The 13,943-nt window shown below is 38.0% G+C and overlaps 1 protein-coding gene across 2 annotated transcripts in view; it reads left to right on the top strand.

Moving 5' to 3' along the window:
* DMGDH (dimethylglycine dehydrogenase) overlaps positions 1-13,943 on the top strand; it is a 58,048-nt gene that overhangs the window by 1,318 nt on the left and 42,787 nt on the right. For both annotated transcript variants that reach the window (XM_037529154.2, XM_037529156.2), the window contains exons 2-3: positions 3,917-4,091; positions 12,516-12,614. In XM_037529154.2, the coding sequence (XP_037385051.1) occupies positions 3,917-4,091; positions 12,516-12,614 (274 nt within the window). The remainder of the gene's footprint in view (positions 1-3,916; positions 4,092-12,515; positions 12,615-13,943) is intronic.

Genomic DNA, 13,943 nt, shown 5'->3' with positions numbered 1-13,943 from the left:
TAAAGTGAAAAGCATCACAAAAAATATAACATACAACATATTATCTAATATAATAGTGATACATTTTATCCAATGAAAAATGAAATATAAATTTGCAAACATTAGTGGATCTGTCAAAACTCAGGACTATCCAAAAATATATTTTTAATAATCATTTGGCAAAATGTGTAGTTCTATATTGGATAAAATCAACATTCAAATGATTTTATTTCTATTGTATATTCTTTATATACCTAATTCCAAATTATCAAGAAGATGTTTTATTTTGGAAAACACTGGGGCAAGCACACAATCTACAACATTTTGTGTCCACTATAGAAGGAGGGAACCTGGGATTTTTGCATGATTCCTATTTTACTTAATTGCCAGTATTTATGACCATCCCTGACTGTTTCCAGAAGGCATTTAAGATAGTTATCTACATCATTTTAAAATACTATTTTTAGTCTGGAACCCATTGTGCCATGCTGGGAAGAAGAAATACTACACATTGGGTAATGCTTTATCACATATTGCCAAATTGAACCTTTATAATTCCATTTTTCAGGTGAATTTTGAGATTCTTGTCTAAATTTCTTTGAAATAGCTATTCAATTGGATTGGGGTCTCAAACCCAAGTTTTCTGCTCTTAAATTCTTTATACTTTGTTTCATCTGATTGCTGTCCTAAAAGAAATCATATTTGAACACACACACGTGATATTACATCTTGTCACCAATACAGTAGTTTCAACTGCAGTGCAAAATCTCCCCAAGCCATTTAAAGATGGATTTCTATGCAATAGTCATATCATGTGTTCATTTTTTCCCTTACATAAAGAGAAAATAAAAGACATTAAAAAATTAAGTATAAGTACTGGAATATATTGTGGTACTAGAAAACAAAGAACTATTCAAAGAATCTTGTGACCATGTCAAAGAATCTTCTGTTAGCTCTATTGGGACAATTTGGCTTTAGAATAAAGGGTGAGTAGTAATGGATTGTAACCCATTTAATACAAAAAATAACCATGAGTTCATATTAATATAAACAACATAAGCCAGAGAACAGGAGAAAGAAAATTACCTCCTTATAGTAGAATGCCAACTGATAAATATAAAAGGGATAATGGAGTTGGGAAATAATCAAGAGATTCTAAAACCACTCAGTGAAAGTTTTTTTTTTTTTTTTTAAAGATTTATTTATACAAGCACTGGGTACAGTCAGAAGCACGGGAGGGTGGGTGAGAGAATTCACCAGAGCCAGAGTGGGAACAGAACAGGCAGGCCGATGAAATATACTGCTGAGGGGAGCAGCGGGTGCATCAGGAGAGGTCTGCGCACCATGTGGGACCCTCGCCAGTGGCCGTGGATCGAACTGGCGCTGCAGAGGCTGCGGGCTGCTTTGCAGCCCAGCGCTCAACCGCTGCGCCACCAGGAGAGGCCCTCAGTGAAAGTTTATGTGGAGCGGGATTTTTGAGCATTCATAAAACAACACCTACATATTACTTTTAATTACAAAGGGGAGAGGGAATGGTGACTTTACTGGATACATCCAACAGCATGCACCTCAATCAAGTCATCAGACATAAAACAACACCAACAATGGGACAAGATGATATAATAATATGCAGTTGGAAGGACACAGTATAATTTCAATAGTTATCTTGCTAAAGTGTATATAAACTGAATGTTCCCATGAGGAATCACCAGAAAAACTCAGAGTAAGATGTGTTCTATAATGTAACTGTCCAGTACGCTTACAAAATATTCAAGGTCATGAAGCACAAAACTTGCCCATCAAGGGGAACTAAAAGAGACAGCATCCTGAATTTGATCTCTGACTAGGAAAAAAAAGCTCTGAAGTCCATTATTGGGACAATTGATTAAATTTGAATCCAAATTGTAAGTTAAATAATACTATTGTATCAATGTTAAATGTTATAATTTTTATAGCTAGACTGTAATCATACAAGAGAATGTCTCACATATATATTCTGCAGTATTTGATAGTAAATTGTGGATATCATCTCCCTTCTAAGTATTATAAAAGTTCCTTTTACTTTCTTTCAATAATGAAAATATAAGTCTCTAGATTAATTTTGAAGGGAGATTAGAATCTTGATATCAAGATTGTTCACCAATGTTATCTTTTTCAAATAAACATACTATTTTCTTCCAAATAAAGACTACTATGACAGGTGGTATAATTAGTATCATATCAAATTTAGGGAAGTTTCCATGTGGTCTTTTCTCAGTTTAAAAATTATCCCCAAAATGATAATTTTCAAAGTCTTGTGTTACCAAAATATAATATGGGGAATCTCCCTAGAATCCTTAGTAATTTATACCATGAGCCTCTAAGACAGAAATTAATGTAGCAAAAGGATTAGTGCCTTAGAAATAATAGTAAGAATAATGTAATAAGCTATAACATAACTTTCACTAATATAGTCAGCGATATTTACACTAGTTACCTTGTGTTCTAGATGCTGCTCACATATAGCAGTGAACCAATAGATCAAAACAGAGGCCTGGGGCTCCCATGAGAGATCCTTCTGGTGGAATTTTGCTGCCACATCTGGCCTCTCTGAACTTTCATCGCCCTATGCTTTCCTGCCACATAAACATCCCACAACCTGGAGCATCTTTTCTTTCTCATTTTGCCTGTTTGATTTTTACTCATCCTTCAGACCTTTAATAAGCAAACTTCTTCCATATATGCTCTTAGGGAATCCTCCTTTATAGCAACTTTAATTATTTCAATGAATTGCATTGTTGCAGTTTCCACGTTTGTGTTCTTATATGATTGATATCGCTCGACCATTTTGTAAGCTTCAGAGAGTAGAGATAATGTCGGTTTATCAGTGCTACATAGTGTCTAGTGCCCAGCTCTTGGTAGGAACTGAAGAGAAAAATGGATAAATGAATGAGTGAAAGAAATGTGTGTATCAGAAGTATAATCCACGGTAATAATTAACACCCTACCCACCCTACTGATCCCTACTTCTACTTGCATTGCATTTTCTGGGAGACATATCATGTAGGAATCATCAAGAGAAGTCAAGAGGAAACCATGACTATTCTTATTCATGCAACACATATAATAGATGTAGTCACTAGGCTGGGGCCAAGGATCAGGGATAAATAAGACATTGTTCTTGCCTTTAAAAAAATAAAAAATAAAAAGCTCATGATTCAGTTAGGAAGACAATCATACAAATAAATATATCAAACCATGAACAATAATTGTAATTTGAGGTGCATGTACATGAGGAGAGGAAGCTAAGTGAGGAAAATTTTACTCTATCTGGCTTTCTTTAACCTCGGAAACATTGAAGGGAAGAGTAGTCCAAGATTAGTAGATGGCAAACCACCAAATTACAGCTTTTCAACTTATAATACAATTATAAGTGTGCTTTCTAAGTAGACTGAGAAAAATTACTCTCTAGATTCTAAAGGGTAAGAGAGAACCAAACTATTAACAAATCTTAGAAATTTCACTATGAAAATTAGGCAGCGGGGGGAGGAGGAGGGAAACAGGACTCCGTGGACTGTGGTTGAGGATAATGGGTGCTTTGGTGGTAGATGTGGGGTGGTATTTACATCTGAAGAGGTGTGAACCTGTACTTCTGAATCATATACAGTGTTGTAAACCATTACCTCAATGAAAAAAAAGTTACTTGTTCAATTCTTTAGCCCTATTAGTTACCTACAGTGGGTCAGAATTATATGGAGTAGGACTCAAATGCCCACACTTCCCTCCCTCAACCAGGTTGCCTAAAGCAAAGTTTAGATGCCCCAATGATTAAGTCAGCATCATGAATATCTCACAGGTACAAGGTACTAGAGAACAAGTAAGGAGAATCACACTAGTTAGAAAAAGCTGTAATTACCATAACCTAGTAAAGCTACCATTTTTAAAAATTGCATTCCAGACAGGAAAAAGCACCTTTATCTCCAGAAACAAGATGGAAAGACAGAGCAGAGACAGTGATAATTGGAGGTGGCTGTGTTGGTGTGAGTCTGGCTTATCATCTGGCCAAAGCTGGGATGAAAGATGTGGTCCTACTGGAGAAGTCAGAACTGACTGCTGGATCAACCTGGCATGCAGTAAGAAAACCATAAAATACACTGAATTATGCCATTAGTGTGATCAATGTGCTTCCTTTTCATGACTCCCCTCTGCCAGCTCTTTATAGAGTTTCCTTTCAGTTATGTTGGAAAGTACTTTCCGGTTTGATTTGTATCCTTCCAGGTAGTGATCAACATTTGTGATGTCTTTGTCTTGAACATATGGTCTCTGGATTCAAACCTTGGGTCTGCTATTTCCTACCCATGTGACTTCAGGGAAATTATTTAAGTATCCATTTTCTGATGTGTAAAATGGGAAGTAGTAATAGTACCTACCCAACAGGGTTGTGATAAAGATTGAATTAATATGTGAAGATTGTTAAACACATGGTAAGTATTTAGCAAATGTTAGCTTTGTATTGAAGGAGAATGGCTGGGTAAGCCTGAATATAGTTTGAGACCTTTATCTATATTCTATTACCTGTTCTTAGTGGCCCTGTTAAAGAAATATATTTATGATTTTAATTTTGTGCTGTGAGACACATTAAGTCATAAGACTTGGCTTCATGGAGACTTAACTATGATGGAAGAAAATGTGCGCTAGAGCTTTCACGTTGTGTTAAATAAAGCACACAAGTCAGTCTTGCATATCTAATGGTATACATAATTGTTCCACTGCTACATATAATTGAACTCAAATGGAAAGTTGCTCAGGTAAATGAGGTGATTGACACTGCTTTCATACAGCCACACTAATTATCTTTGAAGTCAGCTAAGGATGGAAAAGGAAGTTTTTATGACTGTGTAAGGGCAGGAATGGACACAGTGCAGGTTTTCTGATCCCATGCAGACTGGGTAAAGGAGGAGTCAGAGTCCTCGGTGGTTTTGCAGGTCTTTTATTGGGGTTCAGCGGGTACATGGCAGGCAGGGGTACTGGGGGGCTGGGAGGACTGCCAGCCCCCAGCAAATCTTCAGTCCTCCCAGCCCCCAGCAAATCTTCACTCTATCTGGGCTCTCTGGCGTTCTCTGCTTCTGCTTCGGGTTTCTTCTCTTTCGGCTTCTACTGGCATCCCTGTGACACCACCCTTAAATGCACAGTCTTAGTACAGGTGTACCCACTTCAGGTGCCCGCCATCAGGCATGCATTCAGGATCACAGAGTTCCCTCATCTATCCTGATGGCGGGAGGGCAGAAAAGCCTGATTTTTTACCTTATCCTACAGACTGTCAGTACAATTTTCATTTGGAGGGGAGATGAAATGGGCAGAGTTAGCCATTGTTCATCATTCCTTCCTTTGACTTGCTTTCCTCTGCTAAAACAAAGACAAGAGAGAACCCCGCTTTTAGAGGAGTTTTAATGTTTAGAATCTACTTAAAGTATGGGGTGGAAGGCTAAAAACTGAAAGGGCTGGCTTTCTACAGCTGAGTTTGGGAGAGAGGGCTGCCAGAACAGCCCTTTGTCTTCAGAATCCCAGGGGTCACATGGTCAGACTACACCCACTTACTAGAAAAGTTACAGGCTGGCTCCTCTCTCATTGATCCTCCCTACTTCCTTCCTTCCAAATGCCTCATTCTTCCCCCTGGGCGGTGCCCATCCTCCCTGAGAGTAATTTTGACTTCTTCACAGGCACACTTGTTTCTTGTTTCTCCTTCCGCCTGCTTCCTCCAAACTGGAGACAGTGGTCAAGGAAGCCACCAACACTGCTGGCGCCTCTCCCCACATTAGGCTTTCTATGCAAACCTTCAGTTTATTATGTAAAAGAAAGCCTGCGTTTCCTCCTACTGCTTTCTTGTGACTTCTCCTTGGTGGACTCCAGTCACTCATGCAACAAATGTTTAGTAAGAACCTATACCATGTCAGGCCAGCACTGCTCTTGGCGATGAGGAGATAGTGAACAAAACAGTTTCAGACCTCACAGAGTCACAAGGCAGTTTGTGGGGGTAGTTAGAACACAATTAAGGCTCAACTGAGAGTAATCAGTACCATGAAGAAAAGTAAAGTGGGCTAAAGGGATGAAGAGTGATGAAAGCAGAAAGGAGGAGGTACTTCCAAGAGAGGCAGGAGACTGGACTGTGCAGGTGAGAGCAGGGAGGCAGAGGGGAATTTAGGCCAGTGGGACTCTCCTAAGAGGGAGGGCTTATATACCCTTTTAGCACTTCTAGATTGTTAAGGAGGTCATATACTTTCACATTTTAATGGTTTTGCTCTTTTGTTTTTAGTTGATTTGATCAATAAACAGCATTTCCGAATAGATTACTGGATTCTCAGTCATTCCATGAATTTAGAAAAAGGTGACATAATCCTTAGCCTATGTTCTTTTAAGAAAAATAAGCAAAGTTTTTAAGATGATAGCTTCTTATTAAAAGTTAACTGCAAATAGATGACTGGATCAAGAAGATGCGGTACATATACATAATAAAATATTACCCAGCAATCAAAAAAGATAATCTCATGCAATTTGCAGCAACATGGATGGAGCTGGAAGAGATCATGCTCAGCGAAATAAGCCAGAAAAAAAAAAATACCAGATGGTCTCATAGCAGAAATTTAGAAAACCTAAGTAAGAGACCAGGAAAAAGACTATTTATGATAAAGTAAAAACCAAAATCAACAAACTATAAACCAGAGACACGCTACATACGAGGGGGGGGGGAGAAGGAAGGAGTAGAATCAAAACAAGGGGGGTGGGAATTGTATGGGGACTATAACCAAGATGAAAACGCATACATTGTGCAAAAATGAAAAATGATGTAAAAAATATATAAAGTAAAAAAACAAAAAAAAAGTTAACTTCAAAATAATTTTCTGTTAAGCAAAGAGATACTAGAGTGAGTGAAAAGGGCATTATCTAGTTTTGGTGAGCAATGTATCATGCTATGTTTAACAAAACGAGAGTGACTCAATGTGACCTCAAGATGGAATCAGGCATCACAAGCCAGGTTATTTGTTCCCCTAGAAGTAAAGAAGAAGTTGTCCCAAGAACATGATTCTAGGACTTTTTGCGAGTCAAGAAGGCTTCCTCTGAAAAGCAACATGAAGAAATCCCACAAATTGGGAATTTTTAACATGGGGAAATTCTTGGAACAGATATCTTCTCCTCTCCCCCACCCCCACTGTAGTGTTTCTCTGGTCTATAGTTGCTTGTTGATTTTGACTTTTACTTTGTTGCAATTAGGGGAAGACTAAAAATTTAAAGGCATCTCACTGAGATATATGTTCAATGTTAAATGTGTCTAGAGAGAGCAGGAATCAAGTGTTTGGGAACAAAGACAGAGCTAGCTTAATGAATATTCAAAATGGAGTGACTAATTCATAAATCTTGAGGTTTTGCTATATTTTAATGAGACACTCTTGTCAGCATATGACACTGCTGCTAATATAGAATGCTTCATGTGTGATGGAGGGAAAGGGGTGAGGATGGAATGAGAAACACATTTGTGGCATGGGGTACCAGGAGAGGCTGAAAGTAATAAATCTCTCCTAGGAAAGCTCTAACACATGCAAGAGATAAAATCTTTAGCACATCTAAATTTTTTTCCAAATGAGTTTCTGTGGGATTTGAACCCATTTATTTAGAACACAAAAAAGTGATACCTCCCAATTAGTTTTTTTTCTAATTCTTTTTTTTTTTTAAAGATTTATTTATTTATACAAGCACTGGGTACAGTCCGAAGCGCGGAAGGGTGAGAGGATTCACCAGAGCCAGAGCAGGGAACAGAACAGGCAGACTGATGAAGTACAGTCTGAGGGGAGCAGTGGGCGGCAGGAGAGGTCTGCCCGCCATGCGGGACTGTCGCCAGGTGGCCGGGGATCAAGCCAGCGCTGCAGAGGCTGCGGGCAGCCTAGCAACCCAGCGCTCAACCGCTGGGCCATGGGGGAGGTGCCTCCCAATTAGTTTGTAACAATAACTGATGGATAAGTGCTGCCCACCCGGCGCAGTGGCAGATTAGCAAGGCTGACCCAGGGATGAGAGACTGAGCTAGGCGGTCAAGGATTCGGCGCAGAAATGACAGACAGACACACTTCAAGAGTGAAGATCTGAATGTAATGTGCTCTAAATTATTACACCTTTTTATACATTTTCTTTATGCATTACATCACATGAAATTATCGCAGAAATGATGAACATGATATTCTTTTCAACATAACATAATCACAAGATATAACCATGACATAGATTTAGTATTTCAAAATGTTGCATTTTAACTAGTGATTGATTATGAATTACAGTTTCAGTGATTCAAATATACTTCTTGTCCAAACCTGTTTAACTAGTTTATATGTTTTACCTACTGCTATTATTGTTATTACTACTGGAAATCTAGCCTTCTATATTAGCTCTACTATTATTTTGTTAATATTTTACTTGGGGTGGTTAGTTTTAATTAAAAGCTTGCAAGCTTAGTTCTTCTATATTTTATTTTATTTTTTTTTTTTTTATGGAAGGGTGGTCACTCACCCTTTCCTTTTTTTTTTTTTTTTTTAAGATTTATTTATTTATTGATTGATTGATTGATACATACATACATACAAGCGCTGGGTACAGTCAGAAGCGCGGGAGGGTGAGAGAATTCACCAGAGCCAGAGCGGGGAGCAGAACAGGCAGAAGGACCGAAGTACACTGCTGAGGGGAGCAGCGGGCGGCAGGAGAGGTCTGCACGCCATGTGGGACCCTTCTCCGGTGGCCGGAGAGCAGCCGGGGATCGAACCAGCGCAGCAGAGGTTGCGAGCAGCTTCGCAACCCAGCGCTCAACCGCTGCGCCACCGGGGAGGCCCAGTTCTTCTATATTTTAAAGGAACTGTTGATCTATGCCTATTTATTTCTGATTCTTATAAAGTATGTTTTGACGGATGAAGTTTTTGCATGTTTTTGTCACCTTGGTTGCTTACTGGATTTCAGATTGCCAAATTCATATAGTTATATTTTAATCAGTGACATTTGACTCTGTACACCATTATACCGTAACTAAGAAAATTAAAGTAATGCAGGAAAGGAAAACGTTTATAACTAGACAGGTAAACAAAAAGGTATGCTGAAACATAGGGAAAAGTTGTTGCCATGGCAGGAACAGCAGGTGCATTGTCTTCATATCAATCAAACTTCTTATAGTTTAATATCGTCATCTTGCAGCAATGTGTTTGGGGAAAAGTGCAGTGTGCTCCCCTCACATACTAACCATGCTGAACGGGGGGGTTCTTAACTGCGAGCCAACAGGCATTTGCCTTGCCAGAATATTTTCATAATAATGCCCCTCGGGGACTGCGCCTGTCTTAGGTTGTTAGGAGTCACAGACATGTGCCCGGGCAATGCCATTTCTTGTCTGCCCCTGATCTTACCCGTCATTGACTGTCCAGTCCAGCGCACAGGGGAAAGGGGGTCTTATTTACTCTGACTTATGTTATGTCTGAGTAAAAGCCACCCTTTTTTCCAGTGTTCACATGCGTTCAGCGGCAGAGGCTGCCACAGATAAGAGAATATGAAACGTTATAGTCAGATTTCAGCAGAAACTTACAGGTGGTGACTGGAATCGAGGAAGTGGTATGTGGGTACAGGCAGAACAGCCAGGAGGGCACACTGCTTCTTCTCTGTACCAGTGACAGTTATCTTCAGCTACCACAGACCTCAAACCAGTCTCAAAATAAAACAAGCCTTGAATTAGGCCTTCAAATCGCTGTTTCACCAATATCAATCCAATATATGTACTTTACTAACGAAGTTTGTTACTCACATAGCTCTTGCTTAAGTATTATTCATAGGCTTAATAGTCAAAGCTTGATTCTAAAAAATTCAAAAACTTTTCTATACAAGAAGTAAAATAAATTTTATATGAAGTATTTAATTCATTTCAAGTTGTTTTTGTGTGTTTTATGATGTGTACTAATATAGTAGTACATATTTATATCTCACAGATAAAGAAATACATGTATTTACTGGAGATGCTTAAGCATTTTTATTGGATGTGAGTGCATGGAACTACTAACTAAAAGATTTGGGCCTACTGGGGTATGCTATAGAGGCTCCTGAGAGATGGAGAAGGATTATGAAAGTGATAGGGAGAGCATCGCTAGTTTTAGTATTCATCGATATTTTTCCAGCTCCATTATTCTTTTCATTTTTATTAATTTTTTTAAATTTTATATATTTTTTACATCATTTTTCATTTTTCCACAATGTATGCATTTTCATCTTGGTTATATTCCCCATACAATTCCCACCCTCCTCATTTTGACCCTAATCCCTCCTCCCTTCCCCTTCCTCTTTCTCCCCCCCACCCAGTGTGTTTCTGATAATTCTCACTCTACTGTAAGGGCTCTCTCTTTTCCTTATTTTTAAAGCTATTTATATCAACAATGATTTATAAATTCTTGTTATAGTCAAAGGGATAATTCTTAATGATTATTCAAATCTGTTTCGTCTCTCCTCTTTTGTCTTCTTCACTATTATAATTTTTTTTCTTCAGATTAAAGGCAAGCCCTTTTGTTTCCTTCCTTGAAGACTTCTGTGACTCTTTCATAATCCTCTCTTCTTTTATTTTCCCTAGTTCTTATGTCTTTATGTGGTCTGGTATTTAATCATATTTTAATGCTAATCATAACCTTATTTAATCTTAATCTTAATCTAGTTGTTTCATGTGTGAGCTTCATGACTTCAGTGAGACTATAGACTCTTGAAAAGTAAGAACAAACTTTTCTCTTTCTCTCAGCTTTTTATTTGATATATCCTTGATGAAGTCCAGCAAAGAAAAACATCATTTTTCCCTCCCATGTCACAAGACTGGTACACGAGTTACCAGTGACTACCATTACATTCAAATAACTTACAGAAAAAAAGCACATAAGTTGACCCAAATTTTAAGCAAAGATTAAAAGATAAAAATCCATTGATAGACGAATGTAGTCTATAAAAATAAATAATATTCTTCTTATACCTAATGAAAAATTAAGCCCAGGACTTACTTCTGATTGCTCTAGCAGCAAGGAAATGAGGGTACTATGAGTTGTTCAGTGGAAATAGGAATACTATTTCAGTAAGGAAAAGTAACTTTTTCTTGACCAGGAATTCCCAGAATTTACCCTTTATCATAGTCTATTGGGCTAAATGTCTTTAATAACAATTTTTCAAGAAAGAACCCATGTGACACTTTCAAATGAAAAGTCATTAACTCATAATTTTATGAAAATATCTTTCAGGGGTGGATGGAAACAGACTGATAGAGTGTAGACATATAACATACCTTTCTGGTAGACTGGTCAAACCCAGGTTAGAGAATCATGAGGTATAAATGGTGAATAGAACCTGAAGCCAGTGTTTATGTTGCCAATTCTGAACTGATGGGAGCTATATGGATGAAAAAATTGAGTTATATAGTAAATACATGAAGACTAGAGATTACTTATGATTGTACTAAAAAAGCTCATGTGTACACAGGATACCAAGTATGTTAAGGAGAATTCAGTGTTTGAAAGTTAAAGCTGGACCTGCAGTTCCATCATAGTGGATTTTCCTCAAAAAAGAAAACAGAAAAGAAAAAGTTGTGTATATGTCCAAATGCTTTAACAAGTACTTGAAAGAAACCCAAGGATTCTGGTCCACAAAGGATGATTAATAAACGTTAAATAGAGTGTTTTTGAGTTCAAGAGAACCAAATGCTCACCACTACCATAGACGAACCTCATAAGTACTAATTAGATTTTATTTTCAACAAATTTTGCCCTGATGAACTGTGTTCTGATAAAGTAACTGTAAAATGGGACCCTAGATACTTAATTGAGAGAAACTGCTTCATACAGTTGCTTAGAATTCTTTGTCTGGGTACTGTATTGCATCTGTCTTAGATATAAAAGGGATTTTGGTATGCTAATATTTAGGTATTTTTTCCTGACAGTTATTAATCAGTATTTATCAACAAATATTTGTGGAGGAGATTCTATGTGCTCAGTAATCAGGTTGTGCTTCAACAATAGTCTATTTACCAGTTCACCAGTCTTGAATTTTGGATATTTTAGGGAAGGGAACAGGAGGGTGACTCCTTTCCAGAAAATGGTGAGAATTGAGTCAAAGAAAACTCTGCTTCCTGGTCCTTCTCCTGAAGGGAATTCACATGATTCGTTAGGTATGATTTGAGTTCATATGTAAGCCATGCCATCCTAATATATTCCTAAATTCATATCTAAATCATCCTATTTTTGAATCTGTGACAACCCTTTTCCTAGTACTATTAAGGACCTAATGTTTATTTTCTTTGACTGGTTCTCACATTATTAATATGATTCAAACTGTATCTTAAAGCTCTGATATGAGCCTCATGTTCTGGTGTGCACACACTGGTGCTGTTGTGGGCTCATCCCAAAGGACTGGCTGATACTTTCTTGCCAGTGAGAAATAATTGCTAACAATAAATTATCGACATTTTCAGAATGTTAATTTTTTTTTCAGAATTTCCTTTCCTTTTCGTTTTTAAGGCAGGTTTAACAACATATTTTCATCCTGGAATAAATTTGAAGAAAATACATTATGATAGCATCAAACTTTATGAAAAACTGGAAGAAGAGACTGGACAGGTAAACCCATTTAATTTGAAGTCATCTTTTCGGTCAGATTCTCAGAAATATAGGAATTTCTGGACTAATTTTGATATACCATGCTATGTGACTGAGTGTAGTGATATCACTTACTTGTAAATTGTTTAATATGATAGAGAAATCTGATGAGAGTTTAAAGTAAGACCTTCTAGAGTTTGCTTTACTCCTACTTTAATTTCTTACCCTTGAATTAATGGCTCTTCTTGATTTTCTTAAATGAAGAAAGAATAAAACAGCAACTTTCAAAAATATCTCTAGTTAGTTACTATATCTAGAAACTAAGAAAGCATATCCTTTCAGCATTTGGATTGTAAAGGAGCTGACAATGTTGCATGCCTGCCAGATTGTCATACAACATTGAAAAAGACTTCACTGAAAGTCCCCACTTTTATTTTTATCTCTCTTCAGACTTATTGGAACTCTCAAAGTGGCAGGCAAAGAGTGTCTATAGGCTAAGAATGGAGTCTCCTTAAATATTTCATGTTGTTTCCCTTGCCTCAAACCATCAAATGGCTTCTACAGTCTATAGGACAACCGCCAAAGAAGGAGGGTCTTCAGTTGAACCCTGCCTGCCTTTCCAACATTTTCTCTAGCTACTCTTTGCTATGGTCTCAAGCTGCAGCTAGTTTTAATTATATGTAGCTCTGAAAGGTGCTGTGTTCTTTGACTAAAACAACATGCCCTCCAGTCTCCATCTTGCCATAAACCTCCCACCCTTCCCAGGTTAACCCCTTTGAGAAGCCAGCCTTGACTTCTCCACCTGCCAGTCAGGCTAAGCTGGGACACATGTTCCTGTTCTAAGATTTCTGTACACCTCTCTTGTGATTGTTGCTCCACTGGTCTTCCCTACAAGGTATGAGCAACTAAGGGCAACTACATCTTTAATCTTATCACCTAGTTGAGTGCTTGGTTAATGAATGCAAATGACTGCTAATTTCACTCCATACTTAATCTCATCACTTCAGCATCCTGATTTTTCATATCCCCTCCTAAAATCCTTTGCATTTCTCTTCATGTAATTTTCTTTTCCTATATTAATGCACAATCCCATGTTATTATAATTATGCATTTAGCTGTCTGCATTCACCTGTAGACTGTAAGCTCCATCTTGGCAGCATCTTTGCCTCTTTCTTTTTTCTTTAAAGATTTATTTATGCACACAAGAACTGGGGTACAGGCCAGAGATGCGGGGTGGGGGGGGGTTGGCGAGAGGATTCATCAGAGACAGAGTGGGGAACAGAACAGGCAGATTGACTGAGGTACCCTGCTGAGGGGAGCAGCGGGCCAGGCAGGAGAGGTCTGCTGTGC

This window comes from Talpa occidentalis, unplaced genomic scaffold (genome assembly GCF_014898055.3).
Source record: "Talpa occidentalis isolate TD23 unplaced genomic scaffold, MPIMG_talOcc4v2.1 talOcc4.6, whole genome shotgun sequence".
NCBI lineage: Eukaryota > Metazoa > Chordata > Mammalia > Eulipotyphla > Talpidae > Talpa > Talpa occidentalis.
This window is presented reverse-complemented; position numbering and strand designations above follow the sequence as displayed.